The following is a 25,749-nucleotide window of genomic DNA, read 5'->3' on the forward strand; positions in this document are numbered from 1 at the left end:
TTCCAAGGAAAAATTCATTTACTTTAATAGAGTCTCACTCAGTATGCAAACCACACTTGATGGCAGATCCCATGCCTAGCTGTAGACGGACAATTCAATATACATTCAGTAGTATGGTATTTTGAGATATATTTTTTGTCTCATAATGCCTTATCTGGGCTATTATTTTATTTCTTACACTATAGGTTTTTGCTTATATGCTATGGTTTCAATTTTTGTGTTTCTATGTATTTTCTGTGTGTGAGTTTTCTAAAGAGAGAGAGAGAAAGAGAGAGAGAGAGAGAGAGAGAGAGAGAGAGAGAGAAGGTGTCGAGTTGAATGGGTGGAGAGGATCTGGAAGGGGATAAAGAAGAAGAAATCATGGCCAGAATATATTGTATGAAAGAAAAATTCATTTTCAATTAAAAAATAAAAATAAAACTGTCAAAAATAAAATAAAATTAGAACACACTGTAGTCTCTTCCCTACTTGGACAGCAAACTCTTTTTTACCTCAATTGAAGTATTTCTTCCTCTTTCACAGTAAGAGAAATAGAGTCAGAGGTTGAAAGGATGAACAGATACACACACATATATACATACAACACAATTTTTAATGTATTTTCATTTATTTTTAAATTTTATTGCATGTCCTGGCAAACAAAAGTGGCTTATAGATTTGCCTCTGGCTCACCATAGCCCGTAACACAAAAATACCAAAAGACAAGCAACTGGGAGCTGTAAAAAAGTATGATGTCTATAAGAAAGTACCTCTTGAAAAAAACATTAATAAAGTATATAAAACATTTGACATTTGCTTAATTTTGTACAATTATAAAAATAAAAAACCCCACACATCTTTCATAGTCAACATCCCACATATGTATTTGGGGGAAAATCAAGAAAACAAAAGCTAAATGGATTAATAAAGAACATCTTGCTTTCTTCTATCCTGTTCCCTTCATCTCCAAGCAAAGAAATCCCATTCTCCAGTGAGAGGCACAGAGCAGAGACCGATTGTTCATGCTCTTTCCCGCAGCCCTGGCTGCTCACACACTTTAACACTGGTGTGAGTAGAGGGACTGTGCCTATCTATGGCTAGTGGCTAATGCCAAAATTGTCAGATGCAGTACAGAAATTTCCAAGTCCCTAGTGCCACCTACATAGTGCTGAAATGCCTCAGAGTCCCTAGAGCCACCTTAACAGTGCTAAAACAGCCCAAATACTCACAATACCCAGGAAGCCATTTGTCTTCCTGAACTGGTCAGGACACAGCTTCATTTTCCACCCGCTGAATTTGCAAAGCTGTGAGCTTGGTGCAGAAATTAAAAATTCTTATCATCATCTAAACACAAAATGTTGAAATTAAGGACTCATTCTCTTTAGCATACAAAATTTTTAAAAAAATTAAAAAACAACTTTCCCTTCCCCCCATCTTACAATTAAGGTATCATGTCTTATCTGACATTGTATTCTCACTAAATGGTGTTTCTGCAAAAAAAAAATTATAAAAACAGCAACAACAACAACAAAAGTTTCAGCCTTGGTTCTAGAAAACCCAACTATCCCAAAGAGAGCGCCAAAACAAACAAACAAAACAAAACAAAACAAAAAAACAGCACAGTATGCAATTTCACACACGCACAAACACAATAGAAGATTTTCTGGTGAAATCCATACATTAATTCAGGGGCATGTTTGCCTATTGGCACTTTAAAATAAAAATGGCATCTCATGTACATTGAATGAAAGCCCTTTACAGAAACACATGGAAGGATTGCAAAGCTCATTAGCATATACACAACACATATTTTATATTGGGAAGAAATATATTTGTCTCAACATGTTTCAAAACATCTAGGAAGAACACCGACTGTTGCATGCTTTCACAAAGTGTAAAACAAGTCTTTGTTGATGGGGTTTAAAGGGCTTCAATGAAGAGGGTTTTCCTTGATTTGTGGACATTTCTATGTCTACACAGTCTAGAAGGAGTTGGGTGGAAAACTGGATCTTCGAACCTGCTTTCCAAAACAATGGAGCTTTGATGATCAAGCAGAAAATGACAGTGAAAACTGTTCTCCAACGTTTGTATTTTCCAATCCACTAGTCTTATTTTAGACCTTGAAGAGAGAGAAACTAGCATGCAGTGTCTTATGGATAGGAAAGTCTTTGAAAGGTATATTTCCCAAGCATCACTCCATGCTTCAAAAGGAATTTAAATTCATAGTTTTATGGGACAACTTTCTTTTTAGTGGAGATTCATTATTTCTGAGTCATGCTTGTTTTTCCTGAATATTCCTAATAGATATTACAACTCCCCATAAAAACTAGACAAATTCCACTCATCCTAATTGTCCTAAATTCTTACAAAAGCAGTGAATGTGTATATTTTACTTGGTCAATCCAGTAGTGAAATTTAGTTTTAAGGTTACTTTAATGGAAGCAAATATTTTTCTAATAAATACTGGAGTTTGGGCTTCAAATTTCAAGGGGCCACTGCAATATTTGGCTATACCCCACCAGACATTTGGAATGGCTAACTTGGAACATTTAAGAATTTCCAGAATAAACTGCATTCCTGATTCTCAAACAAAAGCAAGAGAGGTTGTCCTTTCCTATATAGTGTGTGACAAAGTGAACATGAAATTTTGCTTGTAATAGTCACAGAGTGAACCAGCCTAACTGGAATGGACACCAGTAACATAAGGTATACTGACAGAGGAAACTGTGTAAATATATACAGCTTTACCTCATATTAAGCAATGGTAAACACACCGGATACATCCACAGGTTTGATGTGCTAAATGCTAAACATCCAAAGAACCGAGAGGACCTATACATCATTGTTACTCACATAGACCACTCAACTCTAGATATCTGTCACCATACATGATACCCCTGAGAAAGGGGTACAGATCAGTCATCCAAAACAAGCAAATTTCAAAGAAGGTTGATAAGTGCAATTCAATTTCCATTAAATTACATTTAAACAATACTCAATACCCCCACCCAAAATATATATTGCATATTTATATATTTATATATGTATAGTCTTAGACTATAAGGCTGAAAATGCTTTATAAAAGTCAATGAGAGTTCTCCACTGCTTAAAGAGACCCGCTGCTTCTTTGCTAACTTCTATCTAGCAACGACAACGCATCCCGCAAGCAAGACTTTGGAAGGCTTAAAGCCAGAATTAGAATCAGGTGACAGGTCAGACTTTTAGGCAACAGGTAGCCTCTTACTTCTCCGTCCCTTTAGAAACCAGACTGAGAAGGAAAAGGAGAAGAGCTAGCAGAATGCTTTGAAGCTCAAGCAGGCATGCCCTGTAAGGGCTGCGAGGCGGAGGGAGACATGAAGCGCCCAGAAATGAGCATTCATTCCCCTTCCTCTTTGATGCGCTGCTGTTTGTTGCGACGTGAATCCATGTCAAAGTTGAAGTCGTTCCACTCATCGCGGGGTGGGAAAGAGATGGTCTGGCGGAGAGTAAAGCGCACAGCATCAATCACGCGTTCACCACGGGTCTCACTGGATCCCACACTGACTGTAGAGGCACCGCTTGGGGTCCTCAGGAGATGTGGGGGTGACGAGAAGTCGTGCAGCTGCCTGTGGTCCAGGATACCCTTCCAGATGGCATGTCGGAACTGCTCAGGGATCTTTAGACTTGCCAAATCCTGTGCAACAGGAAGGAGGCCAGGCATTAGAGGATAAACACCTAGCCCTTTATTCCATGCTGGTTTTCATTCTTTGGTGGTTTGGCTTACATGATCTGAATTACATGATCAAAATCTTGGCAAATAAAATTAGCTTTCTGACAGTTGTCCATGTTATGTTACTGAGGAACCTGCTGTGTCACATGTGCTTTGGACAACGATTCACTGGTCCTCCAATGGCCTCAGTGTCTCCATGTGCAACATAGTGTAGATAGCAGTAGTTAAATAAGAGGGCAAATATCTCAAGAACAAATGTGAATTCTCCATGATTGAAATCTATAGGGCTTTAGCCACCAGAAGAAAGGCATTAATGGGGTGTCACTAGCAGTGGGGAAGACTGGAGAAGGAAAGATATCTAACAAGGATCAAGAATTTCAAACGTGACATCCACCAAACTGTTTAGTTTATATTCATAATCCTCTTTAATTCTGAAATTAGTGTTGGACATTACTACGCCTATTTTATTGATAGAAAAATGGGAGGTTAGGTTAACAAGGTTTGAGATTATATAACAAGGTAAATAAAATGTGAATTTAGGAATAGTTTTTGAGCCTCAAATTATCCTATGGAGTGAAACATCTTATGGTGTGTGGCTAAAATACACCAAAATGCACAGCAGTTGCGTCTATGCACTACGGGAGGGACAAGAGCTCTTTCCAATGGGCTTAGTCTTAAGCAGGTACAGTGCATGTCTTTCATGTATTGCCACTAGTTTAATATGTTTCAATGAAGCAGCAAGGTGGGCATAAAGTGGCTGGGCAGATAGCAATCTGACTTTAGTTTCCTATTTGGATACATTGGATACAATTGCCTCTATGTATTCTAGTCACTATGGGTTCATACACAAGTGTGGATATGATGTTATAGAAATTCTAAAACACACACTATAAAGTTTATCATTATATTATGAACTCATCCTTGCATCTGAAGATACCCAATGTATTCAAATCCTCTACCAGAAAATAACAGACTTCTGCAAAGACACAGGACGTGTTTGTTTCCAGAAATGAGCAAAAAGTTGCTGGGGGAATATGACAAAACTGAATAGCTTTCCAAACTGTCCCGACTCAGAAATCTGCACGATGCTCTCATATGGTCCCATTATATGGGTTTCAGACCATCACTGCTACCCTGCCTTATTCTGTAGTAGGAGAAAACATTGTAAAGCAGACAATCCACAGATAGATTAAGTTATCATGCTCTATTGTTTCTTGCATTCTTTCTACCTCTGAAACTCCAAATGAGCCCAAGTTTCATTGTGGTCTCAGCACCACTACAAGGCAACACCAACAGAGAGAGATTTGTGGGAAGCAGCTCTGAACATTAATGGCTGCAGGAGAAGCCTGGCACTCCCCAAAGGGGACAAATCTACAAGTCAGTATTATGTAAAGAGACAGGGAAGCAGGGGACTTCCTGTTCCACCACACAGGACTCCACGACAGATATTTCTCAAATACAGAGCCACACTGTTTTCATCATTGGAGAAACATGATTTTAAATCTGAGTCCTAAAGTGTTATCTGCGGTTTCTACCTATGATAGGTTTTATCAAGGAAGCACCAGGCATGAGGTTTGGAATCGGCAGGGATGGGCATAAGGCAGGATGGTATACACTGGTCTCTACAGGGCATTCTCATGCTGCAGGGACATCTCTAGCATCGGTGCTCAAGGAGGGGGCAAGAGTTCCCACCGCAGAAGCAGCAGCAGAGGCAAAGACTCTCCTCCCATCAGCCCAAAGTGCCATCTGAAAGCTAGAACAGAGGAAGCAAATGCCACAGGGAGCAGCAGAAAGAGCAGCCAAAGAGGGAAGAGGAGGGTCAGGTGCAAACAAAGTGGCTCCCATTTGTGCAGAAGTTCAAGAAACAGGGTGGAAAGCATGAGAAAGTTCCATCACATGCAGCTTGTTTCAAAGACTACCCAAGCCAGAGAGGAGCGATTTCTAACTTAGCTGGATTAACCGAGGTCCTGAGAGAGGCAAAGTGACAGCCTCAAATCTCATTGCTACTAAAATTCATGCCCAGGACTCGAACTTATGGCCAGTAATCATTCCTGATGATAGGGGCAAGGGAGTTGGGCTGACAGAACTGCAAATGAATGGAGTATCCTTAAAGTATACTTTAAGGAGAGGTGGAAAATGCCAATGAATGGTATCACAGGCTAGAGATTTACAACCAGGTTTTTCTTAATGATTTTGCCATCAGTGCACTTTGGCCAATGACAATTTTGTCATTTCTCTGTACACTTAAATGAGATTCGCACTATGTCCTTCCTGTTCTCCTTCCTATTGATTTAAATAGACTAATGAGAACATCATAGCCAATCTCCAAGTAAGCTGCACTACGTTGCCCAAGCAGGTTTAAAACTTCTGAAGTCAAGTAAACCTTGTGCTCCAGCCTCCCAATTGCTTGGTTTTTCAGCCACCTGGCTTGAGACTAAAATGTCTTGACTGCACACATTAAATATTTATTTCTCATTTGCACACACTTGGGTGCAATAAGCCACAGTTTAATGATCAGGCTTATTGATCGTTGAACTTCTAACCTGGGGAATTTTCTTAACAGGGCTATGGATTCCATCAGAACTGAGGATTAGAAGCATGACCAAAACAAAGTCTAAAGCTAGAGTGGATGTAACTACAAGGCGCATGTACCGGAGCGGGAAAAATGGAGACATTTGACTTGAGAGAAAAGTCTAGCAGTTACTTACATCCATGGAGTAATGCTCAATCTGATAGATGGTGGTCAGCCCCTGGGTCGTGAAATAGTCCAGACATGATGAGCAGCCCAGCCTGGCTAAGAAACTGCAGAGGGAAGAGGGCAGAGGAAGGAAGAAACAGAAAAAGAGAGTTCACCCCAACTGCATTGGCGAGATAAAGGAAAACCCAACATTTTGCCCTTGGATGCCCTGCATAAGAGACAGGGGCACATGAAATATGTGTGGGCCTTGGATCTGAGGTTTGAAGATTGTTAGATACTCAAACTTTAGGTAAACTGTCAACACCAAGTATAAGCATTCTAGAAGGTGGTCATTTTTCAGTTGGTGATTGGAGATATGCTAAGGTTTTGTGCAAATGCGGCAGGAGCCATTGCAGAGGATACAGATGAAGGATCCAGTAGTCAGCTCCATAGTCCTCTTGCCTCCTGGATCCTCGCATCAGTTTTAGAATCTCTAGACCCACTATTTTGTCTTTTGGGGTTTCTTAGAATGTTTTAGGCAGTTAAAAATATTGCAGGCTTGCACTCCAGAATATCATCAATACTTCTTGATTTATGTCCTTAAATCACAAGTCTTCCTCCTTGTGGAACTAGCTTGAGACTGGTGATATCACTATCATCCCAGGGCCAATTTCTGCCGAGATAAGCCATGTACCCCACCGTTTCTGGGGCTGAAATTGTACATGAACAAAACATACTCTGCCAGCAGTCAACAGAACCAAGCATGCTTCTCTGGAGCAGAGGACATGAACTAAGCATGCAACCCAGAGCTGCATGTGTCTCTGTGAGAAGCACCTTTTATGCTTTGTTTACTTCTGTCACTATGAAACCTTCTTCTGTGGAATGTCCCCATTTCCTCACAGAGTGGCAGAGGTTCTTCAAATTTCAGATGCTTCCTAATATCAAAACTTTTTAATAGAATTCCAACTCCAAAATTATGGTCCCATGGTGGCTAAGAGCTGTGAGGCCTAGAGAGCAGGAAAGGGAGCAGGATAGCCAGTTTATGTCCCTCTGGGGAAACCCAGCCCTGAGCACCAATTCATGGGCCACAACTGACCTGTAAAAACAGGAAGGAGGAGAAGGGAGTAAACGAAGACCTGGAAACAGGTCCGGCACCTGTGTGCACATACACACAGCTTCACTTTCCCCACACTGGTTGTAGGAGTTGTTGATGGAGCTATGCTGATGACCTTCCCGATCAGACTCAAATCACAAGACAGCATCCCTTCTCTCAACCGTTTAATCGGCTTTCCCAGGGTCTGCCCTCCACCCACAGGTGCCGAGGCCCGGCCCCAGGAGCACACCTATGCACTCACCTGACAATGCTGCAGTCTGTGGGGTATGGAGGTGGGGGAGTGCAGTGGGAGGTGGATGGCATGGAGAGTGGGGGAGGGAGGGCTTGGGTGGGGCTGAGCCCATTCATGTCTCCAGTCATTGGCATGTGAGTGCCCATCATAGGAACTGAACAGAAGCAAGAGGAATAGAAAGGGTTACTAGATTATCATTCGCCAGCATCCCAGAGGTCTATCTTGCCTTGTTGATTATTACCAAAATGCTGTGGGTATTTCTGGGGGTTAGGGGAACAGGAGTGGCCTAATTTCTCCATATCCTTTACACACTCCATGTCTCATCAAGCATAATAGAAACAGAACTCCAAACTAATGGCAGTTCTCTTGGGACTACTCTCTTCTCACCCTTCTCTTCTTCTAATTGCTCTTTTCTCCCAAGTTTATGTGTTTCTCCTTCTCCCTGCCAGAATGGGTTATATTTCAGTTTCTCTTACTCATCTCCTATAAGACAGAGATTAGCTGTTATCAATGTTTCTATCCTGGCAGCCATAGCAGACTTCCTGGCAAATTGAGATGCCCAAAAGCTTCTACTGACAGAAATGTGAACCCATGTCAATAATGAGGGGGAAGTCCTGTGTATATGTCAATAAAGCACTGTTGGCCACTAGGGAAGCAAGATAGGTGGGTCTAGGAGTCCAGGAGGACTCTGGGGAGGAGAAACACAGGGAGTCACCATGTAGCCGCATAGGGGTAAGAAGACTGGACCTTTTCTCTGGCAAGAGAAATACTTAGAATAACAATTATGGGGTAAATACTTCTGTCAGAAATAGCCAGTAAGAAATCAGGCAAATGGCCAACAGCTTTATAATTAATACAGCCTCTTGTGTGTTATTTGGGGACTACAACGTGACAGAGCTCAGGTGACTGGTGGGGAAAACCAAAGCGGCTGGCAAGGAAAAGGCTTTACTCTATACAATAAGATCTATTTGGAAACATGAAGACTTACTACAGTACTGGTTTGGGAACTTTATGCCTAGTAAGAAAAACCACAATTCCTGATTCTACCTGTGCTCTATAATACGCTTGAATTCAGCAACATCACTGATATTTTGGGCATTTTTCAAAACCATGAGCTTCAAGTATTCACTGACACCTGCCCCCTGAAAGAAGCTTAGTACTAATAAAACTTCTGTAACAAATTTTGCATTTTTATCAAAACTAGAAAAATAATATATCTAGAAAATAAGAATATAATTTGCATGTACTTTTGTAACTAGAAGTGTGACTCACGGGAAAGACCCTGATGTAGCCAGCTGCAAAGCCCAGTCCCGAGACATCTCATCTACCCCCCCGCTCAGACTTCTCTGAGTACGTCAGAGGAGAAGTGTGTACTATAAATAAAATGTAAGTGACTGAAAGTTGTATGGATGTAAAATGTTGTTATTGTTACCTCTATCTTGTTCCTAGAACAAGCAGGGATATTTTAATTATGTTACAAGAAAGAAAGTAAAATTGCTTGGCTTCTCTTTTCACGTTCAAGTGTGGGACCTCAGAGTACACTATCATGATGAGAGAGCAGCCTATTGCACAGTCCCTGTTGTCAGACTGTCTCACTGAAAAATCAGCATGGGCTGCCACACCACAGACAATCTCAGGCTCCCTCAGCTTCTTTCAGGTAGGCCGGGCTTTCCAAATAAAAGGAAATGCAAAGGTTTGGTCACAATAATTGGGTATTTTGGAGGAGCAGATGGAAGCTTCTTGTTTTTCAATTGAGTGGGAATTTTAGGAACTATGCAGAGTTCCATTTTGTCTAACCCTGAAGACATTATTTATCCTTCTGCATTTTTACTGTTCTTTATTTCATTTAAGTCTCTGTGCCCCCTTACCTAGACTTACTTTTAATAGACAAAATAAATCTGTTTACAGAAAAGTTATGTGCCAATTATCATCTATTTATTTAGACCCAGTTTTTGCACTGCCTTTTACAGCTATGCTTAGTTACTATGAAGAATGTATATGTGTACAGAAGTAAAGGGAAAAGAAACTTCTTAATGCGTACGGAATGAATTAGGACTATAAAGCCAGAGACACACAAATGCTAAATGTATGAAGTGTTCATTTTAGAGACAGAGAGAAGAGCTAAGTTGTTTGCAGTTGCAGAGCTACTTTTGCTAGAATTCAGAGGAGAATCAATATTTTTTGCGCTTTCAGTATAGCACACAATACCCCTTCCCTCATGCCAGAGGTGATTGTTGCCGGGCTTCCATTCAGGTTGGCAGGAATTAAACTTTCTAGTCTCAAAGATCTTTGTCCCTACTGAGGGAAGACCCTCGCCCCACATCTACCTCTAAGGAATTTTGTGATGAAGCCTCAAGAATGACAAGTTATCTGTGAAAACCAACTCAGCCCACTGTGGTCTCCTCTGCCTCTATGGAACTTAGCTTAGGGGATGAGTGTTTTTGCCATCCTTTGACATTTTTCTCTTGTACTAGCCCTGTCCATCCTTTGGCAGTCAAAGAGAGATATGCTTACTGTTGGCTCCCATGCCCTCAGGCATGGTGGTGGGGGTGAGGGCATTGCGCTGCTGTGGGTTGATAAGCTGGCTCACGGAGGGCAGCTTGTTCATGCTGTTCATTTTGTTCAGAGGTGGGGAGCTGTTACCATATGAAGACTGAGACTGCATCGAGGTCCTAGAAACACAAACATGGCATTGATAGTCAACATAGGACACTGAAACACAGGACCAGTCATTTACAATAGGTCTCAGATTACAACCTGGCCTAGAACTATCTATGAGCCAGATACTCCCCATGCCCTATGATCCATAGTCCTTTATTATCCTTGTGAGACTCCTTACCAGGGAGGAACTGCAAAGCCTTCACAAAAATCACTATTTTCTGGAATATACATGGTTGAATGTTTAATATCTCATTTGTGAGAGGGGAAAATATACATGCTGCTTATCTTCTATTATTTCTTCCATCTTCTTTCTCATTCTCTTATTTTTCAACTTAAGTCTTTAAAACCATTAAGGAGAGAAAGACACAGAGGCTGATGAAGAACAGAGAAACATTAAACTCAACTTGCAACTTTCCAAGCCATTTGGGATGCCCAGCAAATATCTGAAAGAGCTCATCATTGGAGGCATTCAACAGCATATCCTAATGTCCTACAGAAACACCTAAGATAGAAATGTACTTCCTCAGCTGATATGTTTATGTACGTTGATAAGACCCAGTGCAAGCCAATAGCAATTCTATGTAGGAAAACCTTAGAATCCAAACCATTGTGGTGTTGACTTTCTACAAGTCTTCTGTGTGTGTGTGTGTGTGTGTGTGTGTGTACAAATTCAGTAGTTATGTAAAAGCTATAGGATATAAACAATAGATACAACCGTGTGCCCTTTCTGTATGAGCCATACTGTTATGAGCAGGAGATCTAAAATGTAATGTTTTTCATCTTTGAGAGTCTCCCAGGGAATCAGGAGTCTTCATTCATTGTGGGGATGAGACAGAAACTCAAGAGGAGTTAATAAGGACGAACTGTAGAGACTGTAGCATTTACAGTGGATAATTGCCAAGACTATATAATAAGGATTTTGCTTTGAGTGTGTTTCTGACCTCTGGTGGGAAAAGTGCTCCTTTACAATTAATCAAACAATTCATTGTTTTGTTTTGTTCTGATTTTGATTTTGTTTTGCCTCTTTTCTGCCACACTCATATTCCTACAGTATATTAAAAGACAAATTTAAATTTTTATGTCGGTTTTATTTTCATATGTGTTTGGGAGGGACACCAATACTGAACGCTTTATAAAATTTACAAGTTTTTAAATGGAGGCCTTAAATACTTGTACTTTAGGTAATATTTGAAGATGCATTAATGCCCCATAGTTACTAAAAACAGGAGCCTGTTTTCTATGTAAGAGCAGAGCACTAGTCAAGGTAAAGCAAGCAATACTCTCCCAAGTTATTTGTGTAAATTAGAGAAATTGTGCAAAGCTACTAGATTTTGCACCATTGCTTTAAATTTTGTTCTCTTTAGTCGTTTTCAAGTGGTACAAACAATCATCATAAAATAAACTCTCCCACTCCCACTTATGAGTCACCTTAGGCTACCTGGCTGTCTTTCACCTATGTTTGAGTGACTGCCACCACTATGGAGCATACCATGCCACAGTATGGAAGCACATGGTGAACAGATAATTATTATTAATGTTTGAAGAATGAGTAAATATGAAACTCTAGGAAAACAACATTCCCAAATGCCCAGTACCACTGCTAGATGAACGGGTTGAGGAAAGAAATGAGTCTCCTGGTACTTAGCCCATGGTTCTTTTTTTCCCTTTTCTGGGAATATGCCTCCAGAAATAAAATGATGGTAGGTAACAAGGTGGCAGGCTCAAGAAACTGTTCAAGTACTAAGATAAATGTGGAAGGCCAAAGTAGGCCAGGAGCAATGACTCCATAAAGGGTATCTAACAGCTACCAAGCAATTGTAAGTCCACACCACCACTGTGTTCCAGGAGCTTGACGGGTAGTCAGCACACTCAGATCAACCCAGAAGCATCTGGAAATCAGTATCTCAGTAAAGGAAGCACAGAGGAAGGTAGCAGGGAGGTATTACCAGCTGCTGCTTCTACACTTGCCTTGGGCTGTCATAATGTAGCTAAGAATTAGTCATCCATATTCTAGACACAGATCATACTCCATATTCTTTTCCATCTTCCCAAGCAGGAGGTGATTATATAGCCAACGCTAACAATAAGAATAACTTTAACTATTAATAACTGCAATAAGGCAGATAAAAGTGCATTCACAAACTTTATGTTTGTCCCTGGACTTTTAGGCACAATTTACTATTTTCTATATGCTGCTAAAACCTATGATTGCTATTATATTATTTTTATTATTTTATTAGCTAATTGATTGTTTTTCATGATAATCAACTCAATTTAAGAAGAGACACTGGAAACAGCAGATGAATAGAGTAGGAATCTGAATTTTGGAGCCAATCAAAATGGTTGCTAGCTTTTTTATATGAAATGCATGTAAGAAGTCACTGGCCGGGCAGTGGTGGTGCATGCCTTTAATCCCAGCACTCGGGAGGCAAGGGAGGCGGATCTCTGTGAGTTCGAGGCCAGGCTGGACCGATAGCCTCCAAAACAACACAGAGAATCCCTGTCTCATAAAAACCAAAAAAAAAAAGTCACTGGATTTGATCTGTGTCTCAGCTGAGCCTCCTCTTGTTAGGTCAAGCCTTAGGCTCTCTCTGAAAGGGAGCCTATGAAATCTGAATGAGCCCATGGGAGAGTCCTTGATACTGTTCAATGTCTTACAGACACTCAGGATATTAGTCCTTTCCTCTTCTCTTATAGCCCCAAAGGTCAGTTTATATCCTAGTATTTGGTCAAGGGAATGTAAGGTGCCAATTTATGGATTTACAGGAAGAAGTAGCCAGAATTAACACAGATTTTTAATTGAGTAAACTCAGAAAATGATCCTGGATAACATCAAGAGGGTCATAAATGTTGAATTACATATTAGAACATAAAAGTGAGTCTTATTGACACAAAGATGATCACAGCACTGTGACCATTACTAACTCCACAGTGTCTGAAATGGGCAGCCATCACACACTTAGGAAAAAGTGTAATCCTGGATAAAAGTCACAGCCCACTGAAAGACAGCCAAATTTTTGGCTATGACAAGTGCAATACCAAAGTCCTTCAGTAAATATCCCCTTAAATCTAAGGAACAGAAAACAGAAACTATGCTGTGTTGATTGAGTTTTCTTATTTGTCCCCCCTGACCTTGTCATCATCCCAACCAAAGGTGAAACAACCAAAATGTGATGATAACAGCTCTTTGCAGGAAAATGCAGTATGGTTTCTACTGGAGGGCATTTCTGAGGAGGCTCATAGGAATTTGCTGGGAACCGAGCACTACAGAGATATACACAGCTTAGTCTCCTGTGTCTCTAGTAGTAAGGGAAAGTATTTATAAACCAACATCACACTTTTGGTTTGCTTTTTATTTTTTTAGTGGTGGCAACTGAACCCACCAATTTCATTTGTTCAAAGCCCACAATCTTAACTCCAAAAACCATAAATTTCTGTGTGACTCATTAAGAATAAAATTTAGAATTTCAGAGCTAGATATGCTTTTAAATCAATGGTTCTCAACTTGTGGGTCATGACCCCCTTGGGGATCACATATCAGACATCATGAATATAACATTTTTACATTATAATTCATAATGGTTTTAGTATTACAGTTATGAGGTAGCAATGAAAATAATTTGATGGTAGTGGATCCCCACAACATGAGGAACTGTGTTAAAGGGTCCAGCATTAGAAGGTTGAGAGCCACTGTTTTAAATTATCTGCAATTAGAATTTGGGCTTCCTGTTTCTGCCTCTCAGGACTATGCGGTGAAAGACAAACTTTCGGGTAAGTTCCAGCCTTCTGAACCCTCACTTGCTCCCTTTTCTTGATTTAAACACTGTCATTATACTAACTAAAACTTTCAATTCACATTTGGAGACACGTTGAAAAAAATGTATTTTGCCAAGCCATCTCTAGAATGTTGCATGTAGAAATGGGAAAGGAAGAATGAAGGAGAAGGGAAGGACACCCTGCATGTGAGGAAGGTTAAAAAGCAGAAAGAAATAGAAAAATGATTATATGTCTTCTAAGTATGTCCCAAGAGTTCCCCTTCCTGTGGCCTGTATGCTGGATAAGCTTGCCTCCAAAGACCAAGGGCACATGGACATAAAGGTTATTATAAGTACATCAAAAATTTACCTAAGAATAGGCTACAAGAGAAAAATGTTTCTGAAAGAAATGTCAAAACTTGAAGTACATTCTCCAGTTCTTTGCATACTTGGGCTCTAAGTTACTAACTGAAATATAACAAGGGTGTCAGAACATAACTAATATACTTTCATCTCTTGTCAAGATGTTTTTGTCTTATGCTTTGATCTGCTATTTGCTTTGGTGCATTTATTAAATCTTCCTTTGAATTACTAACTATAATAACATAAAGCCCAGAATACACAGAAATTTAAACTTCCAAACTTAGGATATTGGCCCAACTCCAGATTACTGAACAAATATTTGCTAAAGCCTATGGCATATAAACCTAATTCTCTAATGCATTTTGGACTTAACTTAAATTTAGTAAATTTTGTGATTTTAAACAAAGCTAGACTTACTCAGATGCCTTTTGGCACTATAGGATGTAATTGTTACAGAGCTAAAATCTGTTCATTTAGACCAATGTTTTTCAACCTGTGGGTCGACACACTTTGGGTGTTAACATACCAGATAGTTTTATGATAACTCACAATAGTAGCAAAATTACAGTTATGAAGTAACAAGGAAAAAATACGGTTGGAAAATCACCACAACATGAGGAACTTACATTAAGTGGTTGCAGCATTAGGAAGACTGAGAACCACCTAATTTTTCAGAGTGATAACCTGGATATAGTATCTTAAATAAAATTACAAGAGAAATAGAGACAAGACCTCAGTGACTATCCTTTCACTCTTAGTTAGAGTCACACATAGCACTTGCAACACTTGAGACGTGAAAATATACTGTACTCGGCGGGGAGGGGTGAGGCGGGGAGGGAGCAAGAGAGACAGAAACAATAACTACAAAATAAACGAAGATGCAAAAGTTTATTGAAAATTAAAGCCACACATCCACAAAGCAACAGCCTCTAGCACAAGAAATTGTTGTCTTGGTGACACAGAATGAAGAGTTGGTGATCTGGTTGGGGTAGGAGGGACCAGAGATATTGGAGAAAGAAACAGATTCTGTCAGTCCTTTCGAGTAGGGACACTACTTTAAAAGGAAAGAGAACTTGGTTGGCTCTCTGTGATTTCAAGGCAAGGGCTATTGATTTTGATACCCGTATGCTTAGGTATCATTCAGTCTGAGAGTAAGTCTCCCAGACAGATGCACAAGAACAGTAGGAAGAAATCTGGTGACTTCTCTGGGTGGCAGGGGTGAGGGCTAGCAGCTCTAATTAAATTAATCATAGATTTAGTGAGGAGGCTTTGAATTCTCCCAGCATTGAACAATGGTTAGCAATATTTCTGGGATAGCTTCATCTCCTATTAACACCACAAAACTAGCCTAACTGCCTTGGCATCTAAACAACCATTTTGGGGAGTAGGTCTATGTGAAAGAAGACTATCATAGCAGATACTAATGTCCCGTGGCAGAGATCAGATCTGGCAAAGCCTTAGTGAACTCTCACCTTACATAGGAAAAGAATGCACGAATAATGAACTTCTCAATAAGAATCCCTATCTCGGTACACTTAACACCTCCCTCTGTTACTATTTGCAGTATTATTCCATGTCCAGCATTCAAAGGGCCCGAGACTCTCAGTCAACACAATTTGCTTAGGCACAGACAATAACAGATTTTTTTCTTGTTTTCTTAAAAATACATCTTAAATTTGAGACCTGCTCAAAAGCTTTATTATGGGTTTTAGAAACACAACAGAAGGTAACAGAAAAGGGTTCCAATAAACATTATAATGCCTCTACCCAACAGATCCCCTTCCCTCCTGGGAAAAAATAGTGAGCTCACAGACCAGCACAGTTCCTGCCCAACCGAGGCAGGGTCTAAAGATACAAAATCTGCAGGAAGCATTTTTCCTCGGTAAAACTTTGAGTCCCTTCAAAGATTCTCTCACTAGTGGTTGTGTGCCTTTGAGCAGCTGTGTCTCTGAGCCAGAGTGTCTTCAAGTCCTGTTTGTGAGGGCTGGATACATGAACACACACGCACGCGCACAAACACACACAGAAACACAACAAACACACATGCTCCAACACAGACGGGGATCTATGGGTACACTGAGCGGTTTGGGGGATTGGAATGTCTAAAGAAGGCGTCAGACTGTGTCGGAGCTTCTCTCCGGGGCTCCACAAGCTCATTCCTGAAGCAGGCTGAAAGGAGACTGCAGAGAGGAACCAGAGAAAGAGAATGAAGGCTTAGGACCCGTGTATCCACATCAAATGAACACAGACACACCCTTCTACCTTCATGATCATAGTGCAGGCGGAGCAGACCACCTCCAAAGCCGTTTCTCTCAGGTTCTTTAAAAGCCCTCCTTAAAGTCACACGGGACATCCTACTTCTCAAGAGTTACACAAAGGAGAAATGAAGCAGGGTGGGGGCAGCTAGTCAGCTGTATACATCAGAAGCTTATTTGTAAAAAAGACCTTTTCCGAGGTCCTGTCTGAGATTCAGCTGGGGGCCTGGTCATGCCCATTTCTTAAAACAAGGTGACTCATTTGAGGGTTATGGTGACAGGCAAGTCCGGTGTCTAGTACAGTGCTTGGCATGAGTCTCCTGGACTCAAGTAATTGACAAAGGGAATACAGAAACAAGAATAAACTTTGATCCTCTGTAAAAATGTCACATACCCAATTATTATACATCATTACTGCTCTGTCTAGCCAAATTCTGAAGTCTGAAGAAACATGATCTTATCAGCATGGGGGCTGCGTCATTCTGCATCTGGAAAGAACTATTAATGTGCCCAGATGGAGGTGGGTAAATACCTTAATCCTCTCAGTCACAAACTTGGCCTATAAATGTGTATATCAAACTCATGAAAGCAACTTTTGCATAATTAAGAAATCAATTATGCCACAGGATGCCAAGAATAAGCCCTTTTATTTGGCTAAAGGTTGTGCAACCTGGTGAACTATTGGGAACTGTTTGCCAGACTGGATTTTCAAATCCTATTTGTTTAGTACTTTCAAAGGAACAAAGCTGTGTTCCCTCCCCTTGATGCACAATCTAGTATACCAGTGAGATTTGGGATCTTCATAAGAAAATATGTCAGAACACACATCATGAGGGAAGCAACATAATATCCAAAGTTTCATCCTTGAGCATTTGGTGTTGGGAAGCTGAAGCCTGGAGAGTCTCTTATAGGAAAGCCTAGTACAGTTAGCATGTACTGATCATATCTGTGTTCTAGTGAAGACAAGATTATATACACCTCAGGGTCTCAAACATTCACACCTAATTAACCTTTGAGACTTTTCTTCACCTATAATCTGGAGCTAATAAAGCTCTGTCTTGAAAATGTCATTTAGCTGTGAAGTTCAAAAGCAGCACTGTGACAACTATAGAAATTCAGATTTGTTGGGTTGAACAACGTGAAATTACTAGGTTGTTTGTTGTTGCTGTTGTTTTCAACTCTATAGAGCTGGTGATTTCCAACAAACATTCTGAAAATTGGGTGACTTTATCGCCTAACTTAGAAGTGTGGTTTTAATGATTTGTATCACTTGGATAGCTGTGTCCTTTACTCTCTCCTTAATTAATTAGTAATCTTGAAGATACTGCCTGCTTCTTAGATACATCAAGCTGGGAGAGAGGCATTCCTGATAAAAAAAAAATATACAGCCTTAAACTAAAAGAACAAGAATAAAGACCAAGAGGCTGGTAACCACTTCAACACAGAAGGGATGCTCCCTGCAATGTTCTGGCTTCTTCAGCCTTCTCCTGCTGCCTACATAATGATGGAGCTGACAAAGATCTTTGGTTCTAAAGGGGATCTAGCCTTAGCTGTTTAGCGGGGTTGCTTGGTGGCTTTCCAGCCTTGGTGTGAGGGGCTGGAACCAATCTTGAAGATTTAGCTCAGAAGCAGCGTCCTCTGACTTCTGGTTACTATGGAACCATGACTAAGACATCACTATAGAAGGGCATTTTAGAGTGTCACAGGGTTTAATATAAGTTAATGGAATCTACTTCCCAGAGGGAACTGACAGCTAGAGAAAAGTATAGGAAAGTCATACTGGCCTGAGAACAGCAGAGGCAAGGAGAAAAAAAGCAAACAAACAAACAAAAAAACCCAAGTCACATGTCCCTTTAAAAGTTAAGGCTTGCTAAAACAGATGTCAAATAACTTCAGCCTAGCACCCAGAGCCAATGCCCATGGAATAACAAGGGAGTAGAATTTAGTTTGAAAATAACTGGATCCAATTTGTCCTTGCAGCAGATTTGAGCTTTAGTAAATATAACTGCCTATATTTTTGCCACTATGGGTATTCCAATGAAAATATAATTTCTTAAACATTATTAAGCCCATATACGTCTGTAACAACTTGAATCATAGCAACTTGATTCAAAATTTATCTTCCTTACAGCCTATGATCATGAAGGTAACTATGAAGGGTTAAAAAATATAATAAACCCATGCACAAGTGAAAAGCAAAAAACACAGAATGGGAGACTAAGGAAGCAATTAAACTGAAAATATTTTACTGCCACTTTGTAGGAAGTATATTGCTTTCTACAATTTTCATTCTACTAAAAAATAAGTTGACCAGCATAAAATTGGTACTATGATTTAGAATGGAAATCACATGCTATTATAGACACTTTCTAAGTTGATTTATTCTTTTCAAATGATTGTCAAGAAATTAGATTTCCAGTTTTTCTTTGTCTACTTATTCCTGTCTCCTGCTCTTGGAGATTTGAATGAAAGTAAAAGAGTTGGGGAAAAAACCTCAGCTGAAGACTGTAGTAACTGGACAACTTACATGGATTCATGTCAGTCATCAGGGAGACATGGATATGTAATGGTATAAACATGTAATTGGACAAAACATCTGTATTTTGCAAAGATCTCATCGTGCAGGCTGTTAGCTCTCCATGCACAAGCTATCACAGCTGTGAGATACCAACTCAAAACCATGCATATGATTACTTCAAACGAACACCCTTGGAGCTATGCAGCTAATTCCTTGCTATTCATTTTAACCTACTCCTGGAAAAGAGTGAAAATAACTCCTGAAAATCTTCTAGACAATTTTTGCTAGCACAACTTTAGCCTGCATTTTCTTCTTAGATGAAATGAATTGCTCCATAAAGAATAGATAATATAATTCCATTGGGAGCAAAGCAAGGCACTGTATCAGCTACCTTGGAAATATCCTAACACAGAGATACAAGGTCAGTATTTTCTTCTTCTTTTTGTTTAACAAGGTCAGTATTTTCATCTACACAATGTAAACATAGACAGCATGAGCCCCTGACCAGAATTAAGTCACTTTATTCACAAATTCTGTAAAACAAAGATAGTAGATTATTTCCTTTCTCATCTAATCTACAGAGGCTTCCTTAATTTATCCCATTAATTTATACAATCCTGAAAATTGCAAAGCTTTCCTAATATTACAAAGGTATTTTGGTTTGGAATTCACCATTTGATACAACCTATGGGAAGACAGAAGCCCTATCTTTTTATCTCCATTTTAAAGTCCAATATTATAATGTGCTTTAATAAAGGAATTATATCTCTATGAACATTTGATATCTAAGTAAAAAGGCTTTGTTTGTCATAGGACAAACGAGATCTGTGGTGAAAGCTGTTGCCTGATACTGACTTCAGGACTTTGCATGCTCTTGTCATAACTCTCTAGAATACAAACATTAGCTTGAACCCTTAAAACAGAAATTTCACTTCAATGCACACAAAAAGATGAGCAACCTATTTATCTGCAAGAGTCATTGGCAAGTTCTAGAGCATTGCTCACAAGCTTCCAATGGATTTACAATTTTAAACATGGAGGAGGTAGCAATCATGAAATGAGAAAATAGAATGAAATACAAATTTCAGACTCCGCAATAAGATATTCATGTGACAGTCACCTTCACTCATTTCTGGTACTGACTGCTGCTCTTCTGATACAATCATAGAACTGATCAGTTATAAGAGATCTTCTGCACCAAGATTCCTAAATACCTAACTCTTATGCTTTAGAAGAAAATGAAAATTCTTACCTGTCCCAGTGCCAGACAGCCCCTTTTCCATTAATTAGAAAAACAATGACCTCTCCGAGCTAGTTCAACACAACACATTCATTTGTAATCCTAATCTTATCGATGTTGTGTTGTCTGAGTTAAAGTTTTTGAGAATGAAGAGGTAGTCATTTATAACCAATGCTTCTGAAAGGAACTCTTCCTTATCCCTCTGCAGTCTACTATGTTTCAGCTGTATATTCCTTTGATTCTTTTTTATTTTTTAAAGTGAACCTAACTGATTTTGTACTTGAATGTCTTAACATACATTGATGTCAGATATACAAAAGAATGTATATGATTGCCTTGCCAGTGAGAATTTTGTGTGTTCTGATTTAGAAAATTCTGTACCTCCAAGAAATCACTTGATTAAATTTTATGATTGACCTTCAGAACAAATGATAGTTATAAATTATAAAACTTTCATTTGAGATGTGAGAATTTTTCTAATCAAAAACGGTCTCAATTTTCAACAGCCTTGAATTGCAAAGGGCACATGCTCATTACTGAATCTTCTGCTGCTCACCATTCAGAAGTTGCCTATGATTATTAGAGATGCAGTTAAGACTCCTTAGCAACATTTATGTTGATTAAGAAAAGGTTCGGAGCCCCTTTCATTACATCTTTTGTAATAGTAGCCAATAATATCAGAAAAGAACTATTATTTATTGTTCACTTGCACTTCTATTTTAAATATCATCTTTGGTCAAACCTTAGGACTATTAGAATAAATTACCACTGTAATGAAAAAAAAACTTTTCTCAGTCAAGGAAGTTTTTGATATCATTTCTTTTTGTCTTGAAAGGCTGAATGTTTGAAATCCCCAAGTAGATTGAAAATGTAGTATAGACGTTTATCTGCTGAGACTGTCTGGCAACACCTGTACTAGTACACAGTGTATTAAACTCACAAGTGATTGTACTTAAGTACCCAAAGATGAGTATAAACAGAGTTCTGATTGGCCAATCTACCATCCTTTCAGAAATGCTGTTCTCTTCTTGTTAGTCACAAAACAATTAACATCATCAAAGTTCTAAGTGGAAAGGTAAGACTTAACATACGAATAGATTGTATACATATGCTAATAAGGTTGCAAAATCTTTCCCATTTACTTGAAGATGTATTGCTGGAAGACAGTCTAGAGCAAAGATGCTAAAAAATAGAAACTTGATATGACTCTGTCCTGCCCTGGGACATATCCTTCAAGGAACAGGGCTAAGTATCAGAAGCCTTGTTACCACACAAGGCAAACAATTCACCTTGTAAGAAAATCTCCTTGGTAATCTTTATCTACATAGATACTCCAAAAGGGATTGCATATATCCTAGGAGACACACAAGCCAATCTTCTATGTTGAGTGAAGGATTTTGAAATAGATGTTGTTGTTAGAATAGAGTGTTAGTAAATGTTAGTATAAGTTTGGGGCTCATAATAGAACACAAGTGAAACTCACTCCCAAAGAAAGGTTATAAGACACGCAGAGGGTGAAAACTGAAAAAGTAGGCCGAACCAGCTCATCTAAACTACTACGGACTATAGTCTCATGAGGTCAGCTTCTGCCATTAGCCTACTACTGATGAAAACAGCCAACAGTCACCCTTGCTCATGCCTTCTGCAAGCACAGTGACACACTCACTGTTTCTGAAGTAAGTGCTGGTGCTGCTGCTGCTGCTGTTGCCTGTAAGTTTCGATCGTGTGCTGAGGAAGGTACTGCATGAGCTCCAGGGACTCCTTGATCTTCAACAACATTTCATAAGTCTCACGACCTCTCACCTACGGAAAAGCCAGAAAACAGGGAAAATGAAGAGCTGCAGGACAGGCAAAAGTCAGCCAATTCCCATTATTTGTAGATTATGTATTAATAAATGTACCTATACTAATACATATTTGTAACATTAATATCAGTATAGCCAGCACTTTTCACTCAGTTGCACACACACACATAGACAGAGGAGTTGAGTCATCTGTGCATGCTTCCAGCTGAAGGCGAATGAGAAGAGGCTAAGCTCCTGTATCAACTTTCATGCTGTGAACTAGCATTCTTTTTCCAGACTACTTACAGCCATATATGTAGCTCATATTTTTGTGTTTTCTATCAAAGGCTTTGTTATTTAAAATTGGCTCTAAACTAAAATGTTGCTTACTCTTCTTGAGAGTTTGTTTGGAGGTTCTATCAGGAAGTGTAGCTACTTGTATACCCTTGGCCAAAGACTAGTCCTCCTCTATTCAGGGAAGGTCATTCTCTTCAACCGAGTGTGCAGCAGGAAGGACGCACATGGAGCCATGAGGGAGGAAGGGGACACCTACCTAGCCAGCCAGATGAACCAAATGAACCCTGGTGATCAATGGGATGACAGATGGCACAGTCAGATAGCCCTCACAGCTACTGCTTACTATTCTTAATTGCAAAAGGGCCATACGGAGAATAAGCATATGTTCGATAAACCTTGTCCAGGTGCAAGTTACTATGCTATTGACTGTGAGTTCAGTGTGGATGAGCTGAAAACTTATATTAAACAAGACACCTTTAAACAGAAAAATTTTATAAGACAAGGCTGTCCACTGATCTACTAAAGTGCTGGAGATTCATTGGAAGCTAGTACTACATTTTAGTTTCAGATACAACTTTATAACATGTAATGACCATGAAACATAAGCCATGTTTGGAATGAGGAAAGTTTTCAGGGGGAATAAAGTATGCTTCTCTTTTTAAGATGGCTTCCTCAAAGCTTTAAAAATGAAGCAAAGGATGGCTAGAATGAAGCCAGTAGCCTACTTGGAGAACTTCCAAGGCTCTAGGAGGGAGTGTACAATGCATTCTAGACCTTATCTGCCTCATCCAGTCTGAGCACAAGAGACAAATGTGCCTGTTTCTCCTCTGGTGTTATTAGTCTGTTCTTACCTCTTTTCTCCAAGATGCCCACCCTGAATTTAGGGCTGTTGTTTTCTACATTGGTTCCATTGCTTGTATTACCCCATCCTTGTCCTACTAAGTAGTTCATTAAGTGCTATGTGCTTATTAGAAGGTCATATGTCCTTCTAATTGCTTGACCTCAAGCCTATTAGTCACTCAACATGAAATGATTCCATTGTTTTTTTCATCCCATGAACTTGAGTTTCTCTAACTTTTCATTGCTTTTAGATACAATTCATCCCAGTAGCTCCTTCATAACTATACGCTGGGATTTCCATGGACTATTAGTATCGTATCGAAGGTGTAATGTTTTCCCCAAAGTTAAAACATTCACTTTCTTTACGTAGCTTTAGAAGCAAGACTGGGACCTGAGCTGATTGCTTGTCAGATTTCCCTGAGAGCCAGGGCTGGGAAGGCTTGGGAAGGAGGCATGAACACATTAACCTATTGAACAGCTTAAGCAACAATTCCAGGGCAGTAGCTCAGTCATTGCTCCTGGCACTGCCACCTGTGTCATCTTGGATGGCATCAAAGTTGAGCTGTTTACCAATATTTTAAAAAGTTGAAGAAGAACAGCAATAGTCACCATAGATCACAAAGACCTGGGGTAGTAAGAACTCATTGAACGCTAACCATAACCTAAAAAATTGAACTCATTACTGACCCTGTAGAAGTGATGGATAGTCTTACATAGAATATGGCTCTTCACATATGACTGTGGCTTCTGCCTTGCTTGGCTTTGTTTATAACATTTCTTAAAAGAAAACAAATGTTCCTGCACATAGCAATGTTTAGAGACATGGACATGTAATTTGCTGTGAGTTGATTGCTACATATCATAGACATGTACCAGATGACCCTAGCACACCCTGAAAGATAGACAATTGCTGCATTACCAACTTTGTGAACTATTTATGGTGAAAATTCAGGAATGCCAATGCTGTGTCAAAAAGTGCTACCACTCACAAATAATGCCATGTGAATTAACTTTAAATACTTGATTGAAAATGTCCTCTTATTAGGGTAGCATTCGTAGAATGGGAAAGTGAGGAAACAGAAGAGATCACAATATGAATATATTGTAAGGGAAAGCATAGCTTCATGACTTAAGTAGAAAAATATGTTTGCTTTACTTTATACCTCCTTGAGCCGCTATGAATGAATATCTCTACATTTCATATTTAACTCCTAAATTCCAAAGTGTTGGTAACAGTAGATAGGGCCCTTGACACACTATTTAGATGGTAAAATTTGAGAGCTATCTATCTAGCTTTCTCTCCTGTGAAAGAGAATACGCAGAAGATGGCAGCACTTTAGAAGATGGCCCTTCCCAGAACCTGACCAAGGGCAAGTTGACCTCAGACTTCCAACTTTCAGCACTGGGAGAAATCCAATGGCTGTTGTTCACAAGCTACACCATCTAACTCACTTTGTTGTTCAAGCTCCAGGTGAGTAAGGGTTCTTTCCCTCGTGCCCCGGGTAACTGGTTGATGACCACCTAATAAATGCATGTCCAAGGGAGGCTAAATGAAGCAACCATGAGAATTCCAGGGTGACTCACTGGTAAGTATAGCAGTTCATCATCTGGGGATCTCCGTTTCTTGATGGAGGTCATCTGGATGCCATGTGTATTCTGACGAAAAGCTGGAGGAAGAAATATACAAGTTTCATCCCGAGAAGTTACTGAAGTGCTGACGCACTGAATCTGATGTTTAAGGGTACATGCAGTAAAATAGGAGGAGCCTAATGATCTGGGAGATGCAGATGTTTGTCCTCAGTAGGCATCTAATTGATGCTAGCTGCCTTTACATGAAAGAAGGTGGGAGAGAGATAGAAAAGGTTATAAGAAAAGGCAAACCCAGGTGGCTGGGGGGAGGGTAGGGGCATTCTGAATATGCGCTGCCTACATGTGTCTCTGGAAGGCTCCTAAGAAAAGGGAAGAGTGGTTTTCTTTTTTTGCTTTTTAAAATTTTTGTGTTTAGGATCATACATCACCTAAAGAGTTAAGTGCATGGTACAGGAACTCTGTTGGTAAGAGCAAAATGGGGGAATTAACAAGTGATAAATCACTAAAGATTTTAAATTACAATCTCTAATCAATCAGGATCCAGGGTGTAAAAATGATCTTTCCACCAAATTGTTGGTAATTAGAGCCCTCAAATAGACTGTGTCACTGCTCCATGCTGGCTGTCAGCACAAGTGTGAAGCTAGAACGGGGATGTGTGTATTTGAGTTTTTTGAGGAATATCAGGGCGACAGAGGGAATCTAGCAGATAAGCATACCACATTCAACAGGTGGAGG

General features: G+C 39.7%; 1 protein-coding gene across 7 annotated transcripts in view; it reads right to left on the minus strand.

The window, feature by feature from the left end:
• Window positions 1-599: 599 nt before the first annotated feature.
• The window catches only part of Tp63 (tumor protein p63), a 199,673-nt gene continuing 174,523 nt past the window's right edge, over window positions 600-25,749 (minus strand). For 4 of the 7 annotated variants that reach the window (XM_040751015.1, XM_040751014.1, XM_040751017.1 and 1 more), the window contains 6 exons: window positions 25,009-25,091; window positions 22,170-22,306; window positions 10,226-10,383; window positions 7,721-7,865; window positions 6,397-6,490; window positions 600-3,652 (listed from right to left, as the gene is read on the minus strand). In XM_040751015.1, the coding sequence (XP_040606949.1) occupies window positions 3,356-3,652; window positions 6,397-6,490; window positions 7,721-7,865; window positions 10,226-10,383; window positions 22,170-22,306; window positions 25,009-25,091 (914 nt within the window). In that variant the 3' untranslated portion in view covers window positions 600-3,355. Of the gene's footprint in view, window positions 3,653-6,396; window positions 6,491-7,720; window positions 7,866-10,225; window positions 10,384-15,359; window positions 16,671-22,169; window positions 22,307-25,008; window positions 25,092-25,749 lie in introns of those variants that run through there. The other 3 variants (XM_040751020.1, XM_040751019.1, XM_040751018.1) reach the window with 2 other exon arrangements.

Source organism: Mesocricetus auratus, unplaced genomic scaffold (assembly GCF_017639785.1).
Source record: "Mesocricetus auratus isolate SY011 unplaced genomic scaffold, BCM_Maur_2.0 Super-Scaffold_100008, whole genome shotgun sequence".
Taxonomy (NCBI): domain Eukaryota; kingdom Metazoa; phylum Chordata; class Mammalia; order Rodentia; family Cricetidae; genus Mesocricetus; species Mesocricetus auratus.